This window comes from Theropithecus gelada, chromosome 10 (genome assembly GCF_003255815.1).
Source record: "Theropithecus gelada isolate Dixy chromosome 10, Tgel_1.0, whole genome shotgun sequence".
Taxonomy (NCBI): Eukaryota; Metazoa; Chordata; class Mammalia; order Primates; family Cercopithecidae; genus Theropithecus; species Theropithecus gelada.
Genome location: NC_037678.1, coordinates 63,590,298 through 63,614,962, shown reverse-complemented (window position 1 = coordinate 63,614,962; position 24,665 = coordinate 63,590,298). Strand labels below are relative to the sequence as shown.

Sequence of the window (24,665 nt, the reverse complement as noted above, 5' to 3'; positions counted from 1 at the left end):
AGCAATTCTCCTGCCTTCCATGTAGCTGGGATTATAGGTGTGCTCCACCACGCCTGGCTAATTTTTGTATTTTTAATAGAGACGGAGTTTCACCATATTGGCCAGGCCGGTCTCAAACTCCTGACCTCAGGTGATCTGCCCGCCTTGACCTCCCAAAGTGTTGGTATTACAGGTGTGAGCCACTGTTCCTGGCCTATTATCATGTTTTAAAGATGGAGGCACAGAGAGGTTAGATAACTCATTTACGGTTGCACCGCCAGAATTGTTGGCTCTGGATTCACAGTCCAGAGCCCCACACCTTAACCATGGAAATACCAACTTGTAGTTTCTGTCAGGGAAATTGTCATTCAGACTGCTCTGCTAGAAACCTCGGTGGGCACATTAGTGACATAAGAAGTTAGGTGCCAGGGTATAGCAGGCTAATTCTGGGCACCACACGGCATCATGGTGATATTGCAGGTGGATCATTATAAGCTAGAGAGATCCAATCCCCACCTAAGGCGCAGGCATCAGCAATGACTAATTGAGTGAACACTGGAAAGACGGAAGGAGAAGTTTTGATACTGAAGAGTTAGATACTCAGAAGTAAGGTGTGCTGATAGAGTTAGGTCAAAGATGAGTTCAAAGTCAGCTCCTGTTTGAAAGTCAGAGAATCAGGAGCCTTATGCATGGAGGGACTGAATTTGTATGTGTAATGAGGAAGAGAGAGACTTTCTTAGGGATTGTTGGGATCCTCCTTGTCAGTTGTGTAACTATAGATTACAAAGTTTTTCTGCCTCTTTGCCCAGATGCTTATGTCTGTTTTTGTTTAGTTTTGTTTTTAATTAACCTGGAGGAGGAGAGGGACAAGAACACTAACACTTTATCAAATTTCTTTGCCAGATACTTTATAGTAAATTATCTTAATCCACAGCAATCTTGATAGGTTTAGTTTCCTGATTTTACAGATAAGGAAGTCAAGGCTGAGAAAGGTTAAGTAACCAAGCTGCGTTCTTTCAGGATATGGCAGAGCTAGGATGCTGCAAACCAGTTCTTTCTGAATCCATAACCCACACGCTATTCACCATGCAATATTATTTCCCAGTGCAAAAGGCTCACAGGAGTCAATTTCTTTCTTTCTCTTTTGAGACAGGGTCTTGCTCTGTTTCCTTTGGGTGGAGTGCAGTGGTGTAAACATGGCCCCTGGGCTCAAGTGATCCTCCCACCTCAGCCTAGTAGCTGGGACTTGGAGGCACACACCACCATGCCCTGCTAATTTTTTTTTTTTTTTTTTTAGTTTTTGTAGTCATGGGGTTTACCTATGTTGCCCAGGCTGGTCTCAAACTCCTGGGCTCAAGCAGTCCTCCCACCTTAGCCTCCCCAAATGCTGGGATTACAGGCATGAGCCACCACACCCAGCCAAGAGTCAAATTCTGAATGTTGCTTTATTCTTTCCAGATTCGAGTACACCGTAAATTTGCTGTGGAGGAGGGCGACCACCTCACTATGCTCAATGTATATGAAGCATTTATCAAAGTAAGCACAACTGCTCGAAGTGCCACCTCAACACACCACCCTCTGGAGGTGATCTAGGAAGGAGGATCCCAGAAGTTCAGTTTGTAAAGGAATGGCCAAGAGAGCACTTGATTTTCCTTTTAGATTTATTGCCAGTACTTCTAACTGGTGGGTCGGGCTTTCTGCCTGAGTTTGTGGTGCTGTATTGCTGAGAAGAACATGGGAATCATTCACTGCTTTCCCTTGCTTGGAGATGGCAGTGGCAGGCCAGTGGCCCAGCCTCACGTCATCTCATATCCACCGCGTAGTAGACAGAAAGGCAACATTTGAATAGGAAGTTCTGTTACATTTTCTGAGAGCAGCTTGTAGTCCTGGGTTGACTCTTCAAAGTTATGCCAGATGCCATGAGAAGACATTTAGTTGAGATCTGTGCATATTCACATATCCCACCTATATTTAGCTATAAGTGATGTTAATTTTTTATTGTTAATATTCTTTAAAACTAAGCAAATAATACAGCTTACAGTTCTCATAAAAAATTGTTAATAAAGGTGATGAAAAGGATGAAAAAAGAAACCTTACATAAAAGAAAGGGTATAGTGTTTCAGATTTTTAATATTCATTTCTTAAATACTCTTTTAGAAGTGAAGAAATACTAAATTTTTGTTTACCAGTGATTTGAGGAGATGATTCAGTCGGTGAAATGTTTTCAGAAAAAAGAAATTCACCTCTTATTGAGACTTATGGCTTAAATCAGTTAAAATTCATTTGTACAGGCACAATGTATCATCTGCAATCTGAAGCTTTCTCTACCAGTAGAAAGTGGGTATAGGTCTACATTGTATTATTCTATGGTTGCCTTCTTGGAATATCTTTAATTATATTTTCTTTTTAAAAGCACTTTAACTTACAATATAATTTCAGAGGTACATTTCCACAGCAATAATTTACTCTAAGACATAATGATCATACTTATGAATGCAGAAAAAATTGAATACTATTGATAGAAAAATCATGCTTTGGGGACAAATATTAGTAATTTGTAAATTATTTCTACATTTGCAAGTGTCATATTGTTGGCCTCTAGTATAATAAAGTGATAAATTCAAGCATGCCAGAGAAGAAAAATTGATTTACAAAGAACCCCATGGAGAAGTGGTTCTTTCTGATAGTTTACATCTAATGAGGGTATTTAAGATCGAAACCATCTCTACGTGTCATTAAGTTCTCATTTGCCCTTTAGTGCAAAGAGTGAGGTTGCAGAGCAGTCAGATGTGTGCAAGGTTGTTAACATCTGTTTTGAGAGATGGGGCAAAAAAGGGCCAGTTCCAATCTTTAGATCTCATGCCATTGAACAGCACATGGGGGAAGAGAGAAGAATGATCTTTACAACATAGACTTAGTCGAGAACACGTTTGTTTTCTAACTCCCTCTTTCTGGGTTGTTCTTTAGCACAATAAGAACTCTCAATGGTGTCAGGAACATTTCCTGAATTACAAGGGTCTTGTCAGAGCTGCGACTGTAAGAGAACAATTGAAAAAGCTTCTTGTCAAGTTTCAAGTGCCCAAGAAGTCTAGTGAAGGTGAGAAGAAACTGCCCCAGCTGGTGACTTCCCTTGCTTCATTCTGTTGAGTTGTCTTCCTAAAGTTTTCGTGCTGGGCTGGTGCGAAGCAGCATGGCGTGCTCTGTAACAACGCTGGGTTTTATATTTTGAGTTGCCTGCGTCTATGAAAATCTAAAGGTCAAGTTACATATTTTTTCCAAGGAGGTCCATTTTTCTTTCTGATGGGCATTCTTACTAAGGGAATTTCATAGCCCATGACAATACTTAAGAATCATTAACAGTCACATCAGTGCACATCATGTCATTGATTTTCCCATGTAGGCTTTGCAAGAAAAATTACTTTTTGGTTGATGATATTAGTAGCTATTACATAAAAATTAAATTTTATTTTCAACAACAAGCATTATTAGAGCAAGTGCTGGGTGTTTAGCCTATGCAGTCACTAAGGGTAAGACACAAAAGTACTATGTAAGACATAGTCTTAGTCTTAGTACTATGTAAGACATGGCCTCTAGCAGTGACAGTGACTACTGTTAATCAGGGATACGGTAGGTTACACTGTGGCAGGGGTTCTCCAAATCTTGCTCAATCTCCCACTCTGTGAGGTGTCGGCAGTATTATCCTCATTTTACAATTAGTCATAAGATCCTAGGGAGAAGTTAGATTAAATTCAGGACAATGCAGCTGGTAAGGAGGAGAGCCAGACCTGTATGTGGCTCAGAAGTCTGCACTTTTAAGGAAGTGACACACCCGCCTCAGCAGTCAGCTTGAAAGCCTACTGTGTGTACTCAGCTATATCCTCAGGTACTCAGCTATATCCTCAGCACCATTAGTACTTGGTAACTTATAAGTGGCCAGGCAGCACTCTGAGTGTTCCATGTGTTTATTAATTTAATGCTCACAACAGCGCTGTGAAATGTGTGCTCTTTTCCCCATCTTATAGGTGAGAAAAGCATGGCTAAGAGGTAAAATATAACTTGCTGAAGTTACACAGTGAGGGTATGGTGGAGTCAGAACTTGAGCCCAGGTGGTTCCATTTCAGTCTTATTTTGTCTTTATACTAAGAGTAAGTGATTAAACAATGACTGAGTCTTGGCTTTTACTCTAAGGGAACAGTGCAATGAAGGGAGAGATTCATACGAATAGACAAAGTACTAAGATTATCAGTCCTCTTAGAAGTTAAAGTAGTAGATACTTTAGTAATCATAGAAGATGTGCTGGCAAATGTGGAAGGAATGCCAGGAAGAAGGAATCCAGAGGGGGCTGGCTTGGGAAGTCTTGCAGTTTCCTTGAGGTGTGGTGGGAGTCCTGTCAAGCTTTGGGGTCTGGTTGAATTAGAAAATGGTGGCAAAGAGCACTCCAGGGACAGAGGACTGGAGACAAGTGCTTGGACTGAGGAGTGTATTAGATGCTCAGAGACTATTTGATGGGTGAATATGCTCACAAGGGAGGGAAGAGTTGAAACCTGGACCATTGAGCCATGTTGGAGTCATTGATAGAAACAGGAAGCTTACAAGGAGCACGCAGTTGGAGACAGCTGGTCAAATGCCTGTCACCCAGCGGGTAGATGACAGCCTTACTTTACTTTAGCACTTGGTGTTCTTCACCTGTGTTTCATTATCAGACCCCTCCCTGCCCAGGAGAAAAGTTAAATTTAAATTCTACCCAGCCTGAGAAATTAAATACTTAAATACTAAGGAATAAGATTTTGTAGGGTAAGATTGAGCTTTGGAGGGCCACAGGCCATTGTAGTATCTAAGATACTTCCCTTCCCCTGCTTCCAAGAACCAGTTTTCACCCCTTTGGAAGTGGTATCACCCGATTAGAGTGCATATTTTACATGGAAATTTCTTATGGACAATGGGAGAGAAGAGACTGGGCATCGGATTAGATCATAGTTATACATATAGATTTGAGATTTATCAGCTCAGTGCTTAGGAACAATACAGAAAATCATGGAGACTAAATAAATTACATGCAAATTTAAACCATCTAAGTGTTAAAAAATAGAAAGCAATTAGTGAAAGATACTTTCAGCAGTCATGAGATGAAAATTAAAAACTGTATTATAGAATTATTTTATTTAATATATTTAAGAAAAAACAGTTTTCAGGTTGATAAATGGGCTAAGGATTAGAACAAAAAATTCACAAAAGAAGAAATATGCCAATAGTAATCAAATAAATGTAACATAAAAGAAGGTAACCCTTTTTGCCAAAACATTGCTAGTAAGAATGCAGTGAAACTGCCATTTTTATATATTGTTGATGGCTTTGGAAATAGTACCACCATTAGGGAACTTACTTACCAACATGCTATATTCCATTGGATCTAAGATACCATCATGTGTAAGAAACATCATTTTATGTATCACCAAGGGAAAAAAATGCTACCAGTTATAATTGTAAAATGCTATCCTAATTTCAGTGAATTAAAGTTAGAAAAAGAGGCAGTCTTAAAATTGATGAGATATGGTATGCCACTAACCAAAAAATAACATTAGCCTTTTGCACAACAATTTGGAATGTATCTCGTGGACATCATCTAATAGTGGGGAAGCTTTATTCATGGAAGATGTTAGCTGTAGCGATAGAAACAACAGTTAAAATGGAACATTTGAAAAATTTGAAGAGTTACTTCGATTTTCAAACACTAGCTCACAACCACAGAAGTCACATTGTATAGTATTTCCGGTTTGTGTTTTATAGAAAGAGCGTCATTGCCATATCACACTCTTTTACAGAGGAGTCCTGAGGTCACTGACCAGCCTGCAGAGCAGCACTCTTAGGTTCTAGTGCCCAGCCGTGGTCCAGCCATGTGTGGCTTAGGGGAGGTTGGAGGGGTTCCAGGTTCAAGGAGCAGACCAGCATAGTTCTCAGTAGTGGTTGTGGGGAGTGGGACCTCCTTAGACAGTGCCGGAAGGGCAGGGCTGGAGCCAGTTCAGGAGAGGGTTTCGAGGTGGCTTGAAGCAGCCTGGGGTGGTGCTGGGAGTGGATCCTGTGCCTTAGAGCACACGGAGCATAGGGCAGGCAAGGGTCTCACCCGCCTGTCTGTTGGCTGCCTGTGTAGGTGATCCGGATCCGGTTCTGAGGTGCATTGTCTCCGGCTTCTTCGCCAATGCAGCGAGGTTTCATTCTACTGGAGCTTATAGGTAACACGATACTTGGTGAAGTCATTTGTTAAAGGAACAGTCTTACAAATGACCCAGACCCCACAGAAAGCTGTGCAGAGATAGTAATTACATAATTATTTTTAATTTCTACCATGTCTCCTTCCAAAACTGAGTTGAGGTTAGCGACATAGCTTTAAGCAAAATATCTTGACTTTCTAAAAATGATTCTCACACATTCAGCTCATCTATATGTTGTATGTTTTAGAAGGATGACAATTTTACATCTTGAGGCTGGTAATAATTCAATTCTAACGATAGACTAACATGACCTGAAGAAACCATTAAAAGTAATCTTTCCCACATAAGTTACTTTTACAGTTGGCTAGTTTTTTATGTCTTGAGAGATCTGCAGGACTGAAGTCCCCACCCACCCTGGTACAGTGTGGCCACGTCTGGTGTCTTTGGAGGTAGCCAAGTGTTTCTCATGTGCTCGGTGTGCCTCCTGCTACATAACCTGATTCTTCCAGTTCCGTTTTCTGGGCACAGAAAACCAGTGATCGTTGATGCCTTCCTAATGGTCTTTAGTATATTCAAATGCAGTGAAAACTCAGCATAGCTTCGCTTTCCTTTCTCCAGACTAATCATTCCAGTGCTTTGAATTGTTACTTTTAGTCTGTCTTTTGGCTCATTTTAGTTTCATAACCTCACTGTAGCCTGTTTAAAGTATAGCTGTTATCATTTTCTGTTCTTTAATAAGAGCACACTCCAAAGAATTTCTCCCCAGCTCTTCTTCCTATGTGTTATTTTGTCATTAATTTTTTTTCCCTCAGAAAATATTACTGCCCTGTTATCTTGAGGTCAGCCAAGAGATTCCTTGTCCTGGGCTCCTGTTAATGAGTCCAGAATTGCACTGAGCCTTTTTTAATTTTGGCAGCTGGATCTGCTCCATTTAGTATCCTAGTAGCCGACTGTTTGAACTGCAGGATAGCACTTTACGTTGATCTCTAGTCTGTTCTCTTTGTTACTCCAGGCGTGTTGTAGCCTGTCAGTATCATGATTCAGTTGCCCATTGTATGAGCTCACCTCCCCACTCTGAGTTGTCTGTATTTGAGGTAACTCGTGCATGTGGAGGTGATCCCCGCAGTGGCCTGAGATATTCCCCAAGGAGTGCTGCCAGCTTGTCATCTTGATTGCTCCCACTCTCCTGGAGAGTTAGCAATTTCGACTAGTGTTTAGAAAATTCTTTTATCAGTGTCCTCAGCAACAGTGTGGGCTGCCTAAGAGGTTCCAGGCTAGTCATTCCTTTGAGACAACATTTAGTATTGATCAGCTCACCACCACCTGGTAGGACAGCCCAGGACCCCAGGACACTGGCTTTATTACAGCGCCGACGAGGCGCTCTCACAGCACTTGAAGCACTTCCCCCAAGAAACAGATCATTCTACTGAGTTGGAATTGGAAGTACTATTTCAGAGAAATTAATAGTCCAGTATTGAGCTTTCTTTTTTTTTTTTTGAGACAGAGGTTTGCTCTTATTGCCTAGGCTGGAGTGCAATGGGGTGATCTCGGCTCATCGTAACCTTTGCCTCCCAGATTCAAGTGATTCTCCTGCCTCAGCCTCCCGAGTAGCTGGGATTACAGGCATGCGCCACCACACCCAGCTAATTTTGTATTTTTAGTAGAGACAGGGTTTCTCCATGTTGGCCAGGCTGGTCTTGAACTCCCGACCTCAGGTGATCTGCCCACCTTGGCCTCCCAAAGTGCTGGGATTGTAGTAATGAGCCACCGCGCCTGGCTGTGAGCTTTCTTTTTTCATTATCATTACGTCCCCCTATAGTCATTATCTTTAGTATTTAACTTTGCTTTTTAGATTATAGAAGAAATCACATGTGTTATTTCCATTCCAAAGGAAATTGTTTTGAAAGAGCACCTGCAGAAGATACACATAAACATAGGCAGAGCATTTTATTCCCAAATGTTTTCTCTGAGTGTCCAGATGTTGCTTTTCTCCTCTTCTCTTTTCCACATGGTTTATTGTTGACTTCTGGGGTGGCAGCCGGGGAGGGATCGAGAAAGGTTATAAGAGAAGATGGAGATAATTGTTTTGCTTGTGACAAGTTCAGTCTGCATGCTTTTTTTGGTAGTATTAAAAATATCTGTGGGAAAGTCTTGCTATAAGTATTTAAAATGTGCTTCAGACAAAGTTCTTCTATGTTCCAAGGACCATCCGTGATGATCATGAGCTGCACATACACCCTGCGTCAGTCCTCTATGCAGAGAAACCGCCTCGCTGGTAAGCATGTCCTGCTGCTTAGCCTGTGCCTGCTTTGAGCAGGGCCATGTTCTTGGTTTTCTCCTATACGTGTTTCTTGACATTGCCTCTAGAATTTCTGCTCTGGGCCGGTCGTGGTGGCTCAGGCCTGTAATCCCAGCACTTTGGGAGGCCAATGCGGGCAGATCACCTGAGGTCAGGAGTTCAAGACTAGCCTGGCCAACATGGTGAAACGTCATCTCTACTACAAATACAAAAATTAGCCGGTCGTGATGGGCATGCCTGTAATCCCAGCTGCTCGGGAGGCTGAGGCAGGAGAATCGCTTGAACCTGGGAGGCAGAGGTTGCAGTGAGCCGAGATCACACCACTGCACTGTAGCCTGGGTGACAGAGCGAGACTCCATGTCAAAAAAAAAAAAAAAAAAAAAAAAAAAGAATTTCTGCTCTGGCAAAGATCTCCTTAAGCAAACAGTGATATTTGTCTACTCACTCATCCACTAAGCAAACGTTCATTTTCACCCACTGACTAGATGCTTAGCCCTGCACGAGGCACAGCTATGCAGAGATGAATTGGGATCCCAGCTCACGGTTTTTTTTTTTTTTTTTGAGACAGAGTTTCATTCTGTTGCTCAGACTGGAGTGCAGTGATGCTGTCTTGGCTCACTGCAACCTCTGCCTCCCAGGTTCAAGTGATTCTTCTGCCTCAGCCACCTGAGTGACTGAGACTATAGATGTGTGCAATCACACCTGGCTAATTTTTGTATTTTTAGTAGAGATGGGGTTTCACTGTGTTGGCCAGGCTGGTCTCCAACTCCTGACCTCAGGTGATCCACCCACCTCGGCCTCCCAAAGTGCTGGGATTACAGGCGTGAGCAACCGCACCCGGCCCCAGCCTACAGTTTTGACATAGAGACAGACACAGAGTCAGCTACCTTGGGGGAAGGGCTTTACTAGTGGCGTGGATGAAGTGCTGGGCTTGGCACATCATGTGCCAGTGAGAATCAGGGCAGGCTTCATGGAGGAGATAACATTCATCTGAACCTGGAAACAAGAGTGTTCAGGCAGAAAGGACCTGGAGGGCATTCCAGGTAGAGAAGTAGCAGGGCCAGAACCACAGAACATAAAGGAGCCTCTTGTGTTTGGAAAATGGGGAATCATTAGTATGGGTGGCCTATGAAATGGTGCTGCTCTGTAACACTGCCTGGGAAGAGAGAGGTAAGCACAGAAGTCTAGAGTCATCTTTATAGCATTTCAGTGGTTAAGTTTAGGTTTGTCTTTAGACATCTTTATGGCATTTCAGTAGTTAAGTTTAGGTTTGTCCAATTTAATAATAAAAATTGGGGACTTACATTTTTCTTGTTTATAATTTCATTTTTCTAGAATTCATTTATATTGTATTTTACCAATAAAAAGTATTGATTAAAAGTACTGATCAACCATGGATTGGATTTTGCTTTTTTGAGACAGTCGCACTCTGTTGCCCAGGCTGGAGTACGGTGGTGTAGTCTTGGCTCACTTCAACCTCCACTTCCGGGGTTCAAGTGAGTCTCCTGCCTCAGCCTCCTGAGCAGCTGGGATTACAGGTGTGTGCCACCACGCCCAACTAATTTTTGTGTTTTTAGTAGAGACAGGGTTTTGCCACGTTGACCAGGCTGGTCTCAAACTCCTGACCTCAGGTGATCCGCCTGCCTTGGCCTCCCAAAGAGCTGGGATCACAGGCATGAGCCACCATGCCCTGCCCAGGTTGGAAATTTTACAGACAACAACAATTTGTCCTTCTCCAGTTGGAAGATGGAGAAGCCCTGGGAAAAAGGGTGGGGCATGTGTGAAGAGAGGGAGAGAAGCTGGCGGTAGATTTGAAGGCAAGAAGGTTGTGGTCAAACACTTTGTACCCTTTGTACCCTAGAACTGCAGCTTTCAAAGTGTGGTCTCCAGCCCAGCATCAGTATCACCTGGAAACTTGTATGAAATGCAGCTTCTCAGGCCATGCCAAGTTCCATTCAGTCAGAAACTGGACTAGGGCCCAGGACTCCATTTTAACAAGCCCTCCAGATGTTTCTGTTGGGCAGTAAAGTTTGAGTTCTGTTTCCCTAGACGAAGGAATCAGATTTATCCTGTAGCCAGTGCAGACCTAGAAGTTTCTTAGGTTGAGAGCACCTTGGTCAATTCTGGGTTTAGAAATGTTACCCAGTGACCACACTAATGTGGCCAGGATATGCACACTCATGTGTGCAGGAGAATTTCAAGAGTGCCCACATCTGTAATCTCAGCACTTTGGGAGGCTGAGGCCAGAGGATTGCTTGAGGTCGGGAGTTCAGTCCCAGCCTGGGCACCATAGCCAGACGTCAACTCTCAAAAAAAAAAAAAAAAAAAATTAGCCAGGCATGGTGGCACATGGCTGCAGTACCAGCTGCTCAGGAGACTGAGACAGGAGGATCGCTTGAACCCAGGAGGTTGAGGCTTCAGTGAGCCATGATTGCACCACTACATTCTAGCCTGGGTGACAGAGCGAGACCCAGCCTTTAAAAAAAAAAAATTACTTTTTTAAATCAAGAGAGATGCAAAACCTCAGTTTTAGATCCTTTTTTTGCTGACTTTTGGGTGGTTAAATTTGGGAGTTGCTTAAAAGAGAAAGGCTTTTCTTTTTCTTGCTTCATTCCTAAGGAGCTCTGAAGGGCAAAGAAAGGTTGGGGAAATAGAGCCAGCCTGAAGCAGCGCCACACCGTTCAGGTGGCAAAGAAAGGGCTCCCCCATCACGGCTGCTTTGCAGGGGGTCCTCCTTTTTCCTTTCGTCAGCTGAGATTCGTTTACTGGTTTTTGAGGAGTAGGGAACCGCAGTGTGGCTGGTGTGTTAATAGTTACGCGGGAAGCCCTGAATCAGCACTTGGGATGTTTCGGAAACTAGTATCTACTCATATGCACACCTAAAATCTGGGGACTGGATATTATGCTCTTGGCTCTTTGGTTGTCTATTACCTGAGCCTCAGAAACATTTTTTATAATTTATTTACAATGCAAGATGAGTTTCGACAAATGTGTATACATGTAACCTGGACCCACATAAGTTATACAATGTTTTTATCATTTTAGAAAATTTGTTTGTGTCTCTTTACAGTCAGTTCCCAGCCTCTTTCAGAATCAGGCAAACCTTTGCCTCTATTTCTGCATTTTCTAATAAAGTCATTAGGCTCAGTTCAGAGTTCTGTAAATGCAGATGCAGGATCCAGAAAGGTCCTTCACGGATAACTGAGATGTCCCAGAAGTCATTTAGGATTTAGAGTCTCATCTGAAAAATGGACACACCATTACCCAGCACTTAGGTCTTGAGGCTTTGGTGAGCAACATAAATGTATGTGTTTAGCACAGTGTCTGGCACACAGAGTCTGGCACACAGAGTAGAACCTGTTAAAGGAAACAGCATGTCTAACTGTGGATCCTGACTGTCATCAGAAGAGGGTGGTTCCTGACTGTCATCACAAGAGGGGGAAATTAGCTCATGTTTCTTTCTCATTTCAGGGTTATCTATAACGAAGTTATACAGACCTCCAAGTATTACATGAGAGATGTGACTGCCATTGAATCGGCCTGGCTGTTGGAGCTGGCTCCACACTTTTATCAACAAGGAACGGTAGGAATGAACAGAGCCTGTGTCCCAGCCACCTGTTAGCAGCCTCTCCATGTTTTTAAATGTACTCTTTTTCTCCAATTTAATGCCCTATGTGTGTTCCTCCTAGTGGTGCATAGGGTGGAAAGGCTATTACCATATCCCCAAAACATTCTGAGAAAGCACTCTAGCGTTTAATTCATAGTGAAGTGCAATTAAAAATAAATCCCCCTAACCTCATAAGAAAAAAGAAAAGGTATCGCTTTTTCTCCTTTTGTTCTTCCAAACTATTTCTCTTTTATTTTTATTTTTATATTTTTTTGAGACAGAGTCTCACTCTGTCACCCAGGCTGGAGTGCAATGGCGCGATCATGGCTTACTGCAACCTCCGTTTCCTGGATTCAAGCAATTCTCCTGCCTTAGCCCCCGTGTAGCTGGGATTACAGGTGTGTGCCACCACACCTGGCTCATTTCTTTCTTTCTTTTTTTTTTTTTTTTGTATTTTTAGTAGAGACATGGTTTCACCATGTTGGCCAGGCTGGTTTCAAACTCCTGGCCTCAAGTGATCCACCCACCTGAGCCTCCCAAAGTGCTGGGGTTACAGGTATGAGCCAGCAGGCCTGGCCTGAGCTAATTAAAAAAATTTTTTTTAGGGATGGGTTTTCACTATGTTGCCCAGGCTAGTCTGGAATGCCTGGGCTCAAGTGGTCCTCCTGCCTTGGTCTCCCAAATTGCTGGGATTACAGGTGTGAGCCACCATGCCCACCAGTTCCTTTTTTATTTTTATCTATTTATTTTTGAGATAGAGTCTTGCTCTGTCATCCTGGCTGGAATGCAGTGACACAGTCTCAGCTCACTGCAACCTCTGCTTCCTGGGTTCAAGTGATTCTCCCACTTCAACCTCCCTAATAGCTGGGATTACAAGTGTGCGCCACCATGCCTGGCTAATTTTTGTATTTTTAGTATAGACAGGGTTTCGCCATATTGGCCAGGCTGGTCTTGAACTCCTGACCTCAGGTGATCCGCCCACCTGGGTCTCCCAAGGTGCTGGGATTACAGGTGTGAGCCACCACGCCCAGCTCCTTTTTAAAAAGAGTTACAGCCCTGTGCTGTTTGTTGCCTGAAAATACTTGCTTTACATATTTTGCCCAAGTTTACTGTTGTTTATAGCAGAAGGGAAAGTCTGAAACCTTTTTCTCCATGAGGGCCAGAATTGGACTACACAGTGTTTTCAAAGCGTTATTTGAATTGATTGCCACATTTAAAAATTGGGAGATTTCATATTAAACATGAATTTCTGGTTTATCTTGAAAGACATGGTTAGTCTGGTAACACTAGGCCTGAGTTCCTGCGTGGTGGCATCACGGGCTTAGGGGTGGCTGCCTGCCGTCAGTGACATCGCCAGGTGCCACAGCCCCACTTGCTTACTTGCCTGCTCCACTCTTGGAGACATTTGAATTTGTGACCCTGTAAATGGAAGAATCTCCATCTCTCCCACTCCAGCAAAGTCAAGGGAAATTGCCCTCTCAAAATTTTATAATATTTAATTTTTATCTAATCAAACAAAAACCATTTCACACCTTTATAGTTCTTCACACATCCCAATTCAGATATTTCAGCTAGAAAGCACATCAGCCTGCAGGGACTGATAAAAATGCAGAGTGTTGTCTTTGCTGAATTAGGTTGATAAGAATAAACCTGGTGAAAGAAAGTCTTTTCCTTCAAAACCTCAGGTGGAAAGCAGCAGACTTCAGGAGTCCAAGAGAAGGGATTAGAAAGGTAAACTAGTGGTTGAAAGAGGAATGGTGCAGTGGTCAAAGTGCCTGTTCGAGTGAGAAGATGCAGACAGCCAGAGAAGGATAAGCCTGAAATCGTCTTGGATTCATTTAGACTCTTGGAAACAGAATTAGCCCAGAAGCTGAGTCATTTTCCCTTCTCAGCTCAAAATTCCAGTTTCTTTAGGTCAAACTCACAAAATTAAAGAGCAAATAGCTTCAGAAGTTTGAAGAAAATGACAAGCCCAGATTTCTACATTTGTCTCTTCTCTCCAAATGGCTTTTTTTTTTTAAGCCCATCACCTCCACTGTCATCAGAGTATTTTTAGAGAGGCTGTGACAGACCTTTCGAAATCACCTAGTGCGGCTGAGCACAGTGGCTCACGCCTGTAATCCCAGCACTTTGGGAGGCTGAGGTGGGCGGATCACATGAGGCCAGGAGTTCGAAACCAGCCTGGCCAACATGGTGAAACCCCGTCTCTACTAAAAATACAAAAATTAGCCGGGCATGGTGGCATGTGCCTGTAATCCCAGCTACTTGGGAGGCTGAGGCAGGAGAATAACTTGAACCCAGGAGGTGGAGGCTGCAGTGAGCCGAGATCACGCCACTGCACTCCAGCCTGGGCGACAGAGCGAGACTCTGTCTAAAAAAAAAGAAATCACCTAGTACAACAACCTCATTGTATAGCGATGGTCCCCAAACCACAGAGAAACTTGTGTTATTTCTTAACTGTATAGTCCAAGGGCACTTCTACTGTAAACTTGTCCAAAGCAGATTGATTTCTCAGAGAGCCTCCAGATCTGCAGGGGTTGCCCATGTACGGTAGATGTTCCTTTGTTGAACACAGTGCAGCGCCTCGCAACCATCCACAGCCCACAGATCATTTGCAGCTCTGTTCCTGGCACCTTTGGAGACTTTCCATCACTGCTGTTTTTCGGAATGTTGCTCTCACCCTGTGTGGAGGCCTGAAATGGTTCAGAGTCAGCTTTGTTTATATTCAACATTCTTCCCAGAAACAAGCACCAAAAATGGCCCCACAGGCACAATGGCGTCATCTCCCATCCCCAAGCTAAGGCCGTAGATGTCTAACATTAGCTGTAGGGGTTATATCAGGTGATGTGTAGAGAGGAGAGAATTCAGAGAAATTCAGCAAGACCTACAGCTAGACAGGGGAAGAATGGGGTGGCCTATTCAGAGATTTGCTTTCTGGCTTTTAAATTATTTTTCCTTATTCTCAGAGATACCTTCATTATTAGGGAAAACTCCTTTAACGTGGCCTTTGCAAGAGTCTGTAGTGGTCCTCCCTCAGGTGTAAGCAGATAGAAAGTCTGAGTTCTCGTAGCTCATTTAGACCTGGGTCCCGTTCGTTCTGTTGTCTCTCATGTCACACCTGGTGGTGCGCTGTGTCTCCGTTCACGCCCTCCATTTTGTCAGGGCCTGCAGTTCTCTCTGGGGGCGATGCGGCTTGATGTTGTGAGGCCGTATGGATGTGCTAAGGAGTGGGCACACCGGCCCTGGAGCAGGCGGGGTGGGCGCTCTCGTGTGAGGCTCTGACTATGTGTTAGGTGGCACGGCTCAGGGATCTCTTGGTTATTGATGATTAGTAATGGGCTGTCGGGGTATCCCAGTTGATGAGTGGAGGGAGGTCTTTCGTTAAAAGCTTATATTCACACACCCTGCCTCAAAGTCATATTTAAGGATTTCTGCCACTTTCAGCTTTGCTTTAGAATGTAAAAAATACTTCATCTTCCAATCCTATTATCTGATGCCTATGATTATAATGTTGTGCTTCATGTTATTCATAATGGTAGAAAGTGACATTTCTGGGGGAAAAAAAAAGTGTCACTAGGAGGTGTCCTTTCTGTCTTCCCAGCAAGCTTGTACCCTCCCTGTGGGCAGAGGCCGTGTCTTTATCTCCATCCTTGAGCCAGGTACTCCATGGGTACCTGGCGTGTTGAGACACTTGGTAAATTGACTTCCTTGTTCCTAAAGAGAGGATACTTTTTCTTGACTGTTGTCAGGTTTGAGGTCACTTCCAGCCTGAGCCCAGTCTCCTGAGCACAGGTGTCTGGCTGCGGTGCTGTCCTCTAGACTGGGGCAGAAGGAGAGCCGTGTCTCAAAAAGAAAACCTTGCCTTGACAGCTTCTGCAGAGCCCTATATAACCAGCTTCAGCCACTGTGGCTTGGGCCTCGGGTTGCTGGCGGCTGACTTAAGGTCTGCTTCTTCATTGGCCACTTGGGCTTTTTCCTTCCACGCTCTTTCAGGAACAGCATTTACTGGGAAGGTGTGGACCAGATGGAAGATTTGATGTGGTCATTCATATGGGGAGTATGTTGCAGTCTGCTTTCTTTGTCTAATCAACCCCAACTGGAGTGTCTTCTCTTCTCTTGCAGCACCTGTCCCTGAAAGCCAAAAGGGCCAAGGTCCAGGACCAGTGAGAGGAGCCCACAGCCGCAGCTGCAGGGACTGCTGGTGTCCTCTCCTCCATGCTGCTGCCCCTGGCCCCAGGTGGGGTGAGCTGGCACCAGCTCCTGTAGAATGTTTGGTTGCTCTGAAGGGGGCTGCGGCCTGTTCATTATCCCTTTCTTCCTACTGCCCACAGCATTTGCATCCTTGCTGGGATCCTGGAGGACTCTGTGCATGGGCAGACATCCTTCTGTGCTGCAGCGGGCAGAGTGGGAGTTGGCTCACTCAGCACGCTCACTAACCCAGCATGCCACTTCCAGCAGGCACGCAGTCCTGGCCCCGCTCTGTGGGAAACAAGGAGGAAAGAGAAGGCTGAAATACCATGTGGGGTGGACAGAGGAATGGTTTGCTGGGGCCACGGCTGTGTTAACCAATGAGGTCCGCTGCCAAGTTTGTGAACAAGTGTGTATCTACGAAGGAACGAAACATCGGGGATCTCTGCCGAAACCACCAAGAGGCATGTCTGATGGGCACAGGGGCTCCCAAACCCAGTGGCTTCTGTCTGTCCTCAGCCCTTGTCCCTGTTTATCTGCAGCCAGGAGATTTGCAAGGGATTGGTGATTGACAGAGAGGACTCGTGCGCTGTTTTGTGTTAGCTGAGGATTTCTGTTTCACAAGTGGGCTTAGCGTCTTCCCAGTGCAGTGCCAGGTCCTGGTGCCACACTAGCTGAGCACTCAGGAGAGTTCATCAGCTCCGATCCCACAGGGTCTCCTCTTTAGCAGGAATTCACAACAGTTTAGACGCCCTAAACTTCTGTAGCTCAGGAACATAACTGGTATATTTGGTTTTTTGTTTGTTTGCTTGGCGTCTTGCAAGAGCACGCGGGGGTGGTTCTTCCAGCAGGCACTGGTTTTGTTGCCCCAGGGCTGCTTTGCTGTGATGATGATTGCATTTCAACACATGCCAGATGCAGATTTTTTCCCCCTTACTGTTTCAATGACCTTTATTTTAAAAACACATAGCTTGAAAATTTATTTTTGTACTGATATTAGTTGGGATGTGCCACTTTTGGCACCAAATGTGTATGTCATTTTTATTTCCATTTTATAAACATGTAAATAATAGTGATAACTTGTTAATAATAGTAAACCTTTATACCTAAAGTAAATATATTCCCTCCCACAGCTGGTTCTCATGGTCTATATGTGAAGATGTTCTAATGAATTGTTCGGAGTGAGGGCCTCACATTAGCTAAGAAACTTAATGCTGTGGCGTACAGCAGCTTTGGGATCTCAGGGACACAGGAAGCCCCCTAAAGCAAGATGATGGGACTGAATGACCTCAAGACCTGATTAGAGTAAACTGTGGGACATTAAAAGAAGTCCCAAAGAGGTGCTAATTCTTGCCATTTCCAATTGGGATCTCCCTGTAGAGAGGTCAGAAACATTATTTTTCAAGCTTGGCTTTAGGACTGGGGCTGATCCTACAAAGCTTATGTGGTGGTGGAAGGGGAGGTACAGGGTTCACACCCTCAGGTTGGAGACCAGAGTCCACCGGGAGCCTGGACAGTCTGGAGGGAGCACCCAGAGGCAAGCCCGTCCCTGCATGCTGCCCCTACCCCTGGGCCCCTGATCCTGAGCACATGCCTCCCCTCTGTCCCTCCACTTCTCAGAGGGCAGCGCTCCCCCGGGGACACCTCCCATTGTTGTGTCCTGTGTTATATCACAGTCTGCGATGGATGGGACAGGTCCTCGCTGTCCGAAGCAACTGCGAAATGCTGGGCCCATGGGGAGTCCCCTTTACAGTAGTGGTGAACACCAGGCTGGGACCACACAACTCGCCTGGGAGTGGGGCCCGGCCTGGGTGAGAGAGATGAGAGCTTTTGACTTTGTTTGTTGCAGATCTGTATCCCTATTCCCATTGTCAGCCCACAGATGTGACAGCAGGGCCTAGTACCTCACAGTACTAGTAGTTCCACAGAATTCGTCCCTTTGGGCTCCACACAGGTCTTCAGATACTGCTAGTGCAGTTACCCACAGCATTGCTGTGTCTTCCCTTTGGAGCAAGTGAGAGGGCAGAGAGAAGCTGGCGCTGGAAAGCATGGAGGTGGTGGTGCCCTGTAGGCCCAGAGATGGCAGCTTTCTGTGTTGGTGGCTTGCAGAGACCCTGCCAGTTCTCTGCCACAGCTGGTTTCCCCAGGGGTTGGACATTGTTGTCATGGGGAGCCCCTGGTTCAGCCAGCGCACCGCTCAGTCCAGCCTGCAAATGTTGAGCCCTCAGGCCATGTGCATGGCACAGGAATGAGGTGGAGACGCTTGACAACAAATAACCAGATGAGTGGACCAGGATGGAGCTGGGCGCGCGAGAAGGACAGGGTGGCAGGAGATGGCACAGGTCCAGTAGGGGTTGTTAAGGCCAGGGCTGTATCCACAGAGACTGCCCCATGATAAGATGCTTTCCTGGTGAAAGGACAGACCGCTCTCATGTTCTTGCCTGGCTATACCTCACTGCTGAGCATTTCATGTGGGCCATGAACTTGGAGAGCTGCTTAGTGCCTCAGCTCCATGCTCCCATCTCCACTGTTTTGTCCTGGTGTCAGCACAGCCTGCTACCAGTGCTGCTCCAGTTTCATGGGCCAGGCCCTGCCATTCAGTCCTGGACTGTCCCCAGCACCCCAGCCCTGCCCTCAGCTCTGTTTTCCAGGGACTTGCTGGAACAGGGTGTTTCCTTGCTTGCCCTCAGCTCTGTTTTGCAGGGCCCGGCGCTGACAGCGTGTGGCTGACACATCTAGTCTGAGCAAGGACGTCTGCTGCTGACCAGACAGAGCGTTGGGTGGCTGGGGGAGGGAAGCTTAGGCCAAGGGGCCTAAGTCTGGAAAACCATGAGACTCCATCCTGGAGCCACAAGCCTGGATGTCTGGCAGTGAGGCCGGGGAAGCTGTAAGTTGTAAAAGCCCCATCTCGGGTGGTTCTGATGAAGTGGTGGGCTTGGGAATCCTGGGGACAGGAGTTGAAGATGTGAAGACATGCAGCCCAGTGGACAGGTAGCCCCCGCCGGGGAGATCAGAGCGTCAGGTCTGAGTGAAAGCTGATAAATTGTTTCTTCATAAGTGTGCTTAGACCCCAGCCCAATCCCCCTTATGTGTTTCCCCAGAACACAGATCTGCGGGCTTGGGATTCGACCCCAGGCAGGTTGTGGCAGCAGGCATCAATGTCAGCCCACTGTGAATTTTCCTGAGTCCTGCAAAAATGAGTAATCTGTAGTAATGAGCATTTTATAAAGCTTAAGTTTATTCTCTATAAAAGACCATCCTTTAGTGTTTTTTATTTATTTATTTATTTATTTTGAGTCAGAGTCTTGCTCTGTCACCCGGTCTAGAGTGCAATGACATGATCTTGGCTCACTGCAACCTCCACCTCCCGGGTTCAAGTGATTCTCCTGCCTCAGTCTCCCGAGTAGCTGGGATTACAAGCACCTGCCACCACACCCAGCTAATTTTTGTATTTTTAGTGGAGACGGGGTTTCACTGTGTTGTCCAGGCTGGTCTCAAACTCTGACCTCAAGTGATCCGCCCGCCTTAGCCTCCCAAAGTGCTGGGATTACAGGCGTGAGCCACCGTACCCGGCCATCCTTTAGTCTTCTTGGTGCTAAGATGCTTTTAGGAAATGATGGTGATAGTAGATGGTGGTTTTATTTTTTAATGTTTTCTTTGGAATCAACAGTTGTTCGTCTGTCACCCAATTAAAAACCAATTCAAAATGATGAAACAAAAACTGATGTAATCCTCAAGTCTGGGAACTACTGGGTTGTGGCTGAGTGGGCCAGGCAGGGCATCTGGCAGCATCAGCACCAAGATCATCATTCTGGGAAGTGGATCTGAACTGCCAAGCACCCACCTGGGTTTCAAGTGAACTTTGGCAGTGCTGGGGGACATTTCTATCCCCTGGAAGAGTTCGAGTTGGCAGGTCTCAGCCCCATATCCCTTCTTCACCTCAAGATAAGATCAGATACTTTCCGCTCTGCAATGATTCATCTGGATTTTCTCCTCAGCCTTCTAATTTGTGATGAAATAGGATGATGGAACTCTGGATTTCTTGTCAGTTAAATCTGTTGTTTTTTTTTTTCTCTTCTTCTTTTTTTCTGAGTCATTGGAACTGGAAATAGCCAATCAAATAATTGTACCAACAGCTGGCTACTGTGGATGAGCAGGTGGAGTTTGCGTGGCAGGCGGTCTGGAGAGGGCTTGTCCCTGGGTCCTCACAGTCATTGCTCCCTCCAGCAAGCAAGGATGACGTCTCTGGTGAATCCTGGCGATGTTCCCTTTTGTACTCTTGGGTGGCATTGGACTTGCTGGAACAGGGTGTCTCCTTGCCTGCTTAAGTGTGGCCAAAGAGATTCCCAGCGCAGCGTTCCCCCAGGCCCTCTGGCACACATGGCCACCACTCCCACTTGTGGGCTCTCCTGAAGGCAATGAGCAGGCTAGGGAGGCTGGGAGGTTCACAAGGGAGAAGTGGCGCAGGTACAGGATTTAATACCCCAGGATCTCCGTAGCCAGGTGAACACGCAGCCCATGGCTTCTTGACCATGGCCTCATCAGTGGCTCCAAGTACGAATGTCCTAGCTGGGCTCTTTGCTGGCCTCAGCCTGATGGGCGGACCCATATAGGACCCAAAGGTCACCTGAGATCCTTCCTGCGTCCCCACCACTGCCATGAGCCTCTGCATCGCCCCAGACCCCAGGAGAGCAGGGGCTGGCTGATAAGGCCTTACCAGCTCACCCTCAGGCTGTTTATTTTAGCCTCTTTCTCTTGGTGACTTTTCTTCCCTGCAGTTTAGGCTTGTTCTGTTTTCAGGTGCGGTCTTCAGTTTGCCTGGTGTCTGCTGTCCCTGTGTGTTTTCTTTGCTGTTCTTTGTTTTTCCTCATGGGTGTGCCTTGCCCCTTTAACCTCCACCTCTCTGACCTCTGCATTATTTTCCTTTTTGCCGTGAAGTTTTAAAAAGAATGCAGTTGTGTTGATTTTTAATGTTCTTCAAAAGTATTTTTTCCTCGACATTTATGTTAACATCTTGGTCTTTTTTAATGCTCTGCTTGTTTAACTTATAGTTTGGACATTTAGGTACAAAAAATCTTATTTAGTTTCGTTGTTGTGGTTCTATGAATATTTTCTTCTGCGATCTTCTTTTGTTTCTTTTTGTTTTGTTTTGATACAGAATCTAGCTCTGTCACCCAGGCTGGAGTGCAGTGGTGCAATATGGGCTCACTGCCGCCTCGGCCTCCTGGGCTCAAGTGATCCTCCCACCTCAGCTTCCCTGGTAGCTGGGACCACAGGCGTGCGCCACCATGCCTGGCTGATTTTTGTATTTTTGTAAAGACGGGGTTTCTTGGTGTTGCACAGGTTGGTCTCGAACTCCTGAGCTCTAGTGATCCACCCACCTCGGCCACCCAAAGAGCTGGGATTACAGGTGTGAGCCACTATGTCTGGCCTTTTCTGTGATTTTCATCTTCCACTTTAGTGTATTAGTTTAAAACTCAACAGTTGACTTCCCATTTTACTTTACTTCCTTTGCCCCCCTTTTCTTCCTTTCTTTTTTTTTTTTTTTTTGAGACAGAGTCTTGCTCTGTCACCCAGGCTGGAGTGCAGTGGCGTGATCTCGGCTCACTGCAAGCTCTGCCTCCCAGGTTCACACCATTCTCCTGCCTCAGCCTCCTGAGTAGCTGGGACTACAGGCACCCACCACTGTGCCCAGCTGATTTTTTGTATTTTTTAGTAGAGACGGGGTTTCATCGTGGTCTCAATCTCCTGACCTCGTGATCCGCCCGCCTCGGCCTCCCAAAGTGCTGGGATTACAGGCGTGAGCCACCGCGCCCGGCCTCTTCATTTCTTATTATGCTTAATTTGCTTTAGTGGTTGGCAAAAGGCCTACATGTAGGTGTGGGAGCTGGGGGAAGGTATTTCAAACAAAGGATTAAATGTCAAGAATGCACAAGGAGCTCCTATAAATCACCAGTGAAAAGACAACCCCAGCAGAAAAAAAATGGGCAAAGGGAATGGAAAGCAGTGTGTAGAGGCAGACCCAAAACTCTACCAAGCCACCGAAGAGATATTCAGAGTTAGTCATCAGAAAAACACACGCTAAAGCAACAATTAGACATCACTCTGCACCCATGAGATACCGACAAACTGGAAAGGTGGTGGATGGAGATGCGGCAGCCTCTGTGCACAGCTGGTGTGGCAGTCCTGGAGAGCCACCTGGGACTACTTATCCAATAAAGTGTGTTCCTGCCCCACAGCCCAGAAACTCTGCTTCTGGGGGCGTGTTCCCAACAAAATTCTCACCCGGGTCCTTAGGAGACACATGTAAGGATGCTTACTGGTGTGATGGATGGGGTGGGGACTAATGTCCATCCCTGGGAGGTGTGCAGGGACAACGTATTGGATAACATTGTGGATAAGTACAGAGCAGGTTCATAGAACACAGACCTGAGAAATAGCTGAGTGGAAGAATTAAGAAACTGCTGTAATCCCAGCACTTTGGGAGGCCGAGGCGGGCAGATCACAAGGTCAAGAGGTTGAGACCATTCTGGTCAACATGGTGAAACCCCGTCCCTACTAAAAATACAAAAATTAGCTGGGCTTGGTGGTGTGCACCTGTAGTCCCAGCTACTGGGGAAGCTGAGTCAGGAGAATCATTTGAATCTGGGAGGCTGAGGTTGCAGTCAGCCAAGATTGTGCCACTGCACTCCAGCCTGGTAACAGAGCTAGAGTCCGTCTCAAAAAAAAAAAAAAAAGAAAAAGAAAGAAAGAAACTGATGTGATAGTCCTGTTCACGGAGACTAAAACTACATGCACACAAAACCAATACGACTGCAAATATATGTACAAATAAGATGTGCATTGGAAGCGTTGCCTGTGGGGTTGGGGGTAGGAAACAAGGATTGGCAATAAAAGAAAATGTAAAATGAAATAAAACAAGATGGGGAGAATAAGTGTTCATCTGGAAGAGATGTGGATTTTAGGACACGTAGCCCTTCTTGTCTAAGGTTTTAGACCTGCTCACCAGTGGCCCCGGGAGTCAGGAGGTTGTAGAGTTGGCTTCAGGAGCCTGCCTCCCACCTCCAAGCTCATATCCTGGCATTTCTACCCTGGATGGAGTGAGTCGGCCAGCAACATGAGACATTTTGATGCTTGCTTTCCCTATCACAGCGCATTTTTACTCATACATGATCTCCTTGGGACACCCTTTTAACTCATGTTTATTCTACATGCCCCACGGTACAGTTAATTTTCACCGGCAGTCTGAAAGCCAGCAACAGCCACAGAGCTTGTCTAATCACCAAGGAGTCAAAGGCATGCAGCCCTGCGGCCCCTTTCTGTAGAGGCGAAGGAACTCACTGGAGAAGCCCTCCCCAGTTTATGATTAAATAGGCTACTAAAATGGATGGTAGCTTATGGGATTTATCTGGGCAGAGCGCCTTCATACTTCCAAGGCAGGAACCGGTAGGACAGACGGCATCATTTAAGTCCTTCCTGCTGATCAGTATCCTTAGGATGGAATTTATGCTCTCAGTCCATAGGGACTCTTGTTCCCTCCACTTCAGCACTTGGCCCTGTGCTTCTGAGCCTTTGGCCTTCAGGAGGCGAAAGAGAACTGGGTACGCCAAGGCTTTAAAGATCCTTTGATGAGCTTTTGCCATCTGAGGAACATGCAGACTTCAGCTGTGTTTGCTACACCCAGATGTGGCTCCCTCCTCTCTCGGGCTTGCTGATCATTTAGAACCAGTTTAATTAGCACTGGTATATGGTTTTCCAAAGATTGCCTGGTAGGAGGCAGAAATCTGGGCCAGGTTAGTGAGGCAGTATGCAAACTGGAAGAGGCCACCAGGGAACTTGTTCAATGTAAGTCTTACTCCAAGCTTTCCATTGCTTGGAGAAGGGTGTTCTAAATCGCCCTCGGTCTTCCCGACTTCAGTTGCAGACTCAGAAGGAGGGCAGATTCTGGGGCGATTTCCTGATCCAGTGGTGATGGGGTCGTGGGAACTCAGCTTCTAGGGAGACAGGGTAGGTTTCCTGTCCCCAGATTAATAAACCAAGGTCACTTCTCCTGAACTGTGATGATGCCTGACCCTGTTCTTAGTGGGCATAGATGGAGTTAAATTTTTTTTTTTTTTTTTTTTTTTTTTAAGAGGTGGGGTCTCACTATGTTACCCAGGCTGGTCTCAAACTCCTGGACTCAAGTGATCTTCCCGCCTCAGCCTCCCAAAGTGCTGGGATTACAGGCATGAGAGTTAAATTTTCACATGGGATTTTTGCCAATTTGATTAGTCTGTTGCCCCAGCCAGGATCAGGATAAAAGGGCTTTGCATCCTCACAGCCTCTCTTGATTGATCTTGTTCATGCACAGAAGGAATTCGGACAACCTCTGGGTATGTGGATA

At 45.7% G+C, this 24,665-nt stretch overlaps 1 protein-coding gene across 2 annotated transcripts in view; it reads left to right on the top strand.

Annotated features, from left to right (window-relative positions):
• Positions 1 to 17,414, top strand: part of DHX35 (DEAH-box helicase 35) — a 78,459-nt gene extending 61,045 nt beyond the window's left edge. For both annotated transcript variants that reach the window (XM_025398990.1, XM_025398989.1), the window contains 6 exons: positions 1,438 to 1,515; positions 2,947 to 3,076; positions 6,128 to 6,209; positions 8,392 to 8,463; positions 11,959 to 12,070; positions 16,217 to 17,414. In XM_025398990.1, the coding sequence (XP_025254775.1) occupies positions 1,438 to 1,515; positions 2,947 to 3,076; positions 6,128 to 6,209; positions 8,392 to 8,463; positions 11,959 to 12,070; positions 16,217 to 16,261 (519 nt within the window). In that variant the 3' untranslated portion in view covers positions 16,262 to 17,414. The remainder of the gene's footprint in view (positions 1 to 1,437; positions 1,516 to 2,946; positions 3,077 to 6,127; positions 6,210 to 8,391; positions 8,464 to 11,958; positions 12,071 to 16,216) is intronic.
• The last annotated feature ends 7,251 nt before the right edge of the window (positions 17,415 to 24,665 follow it).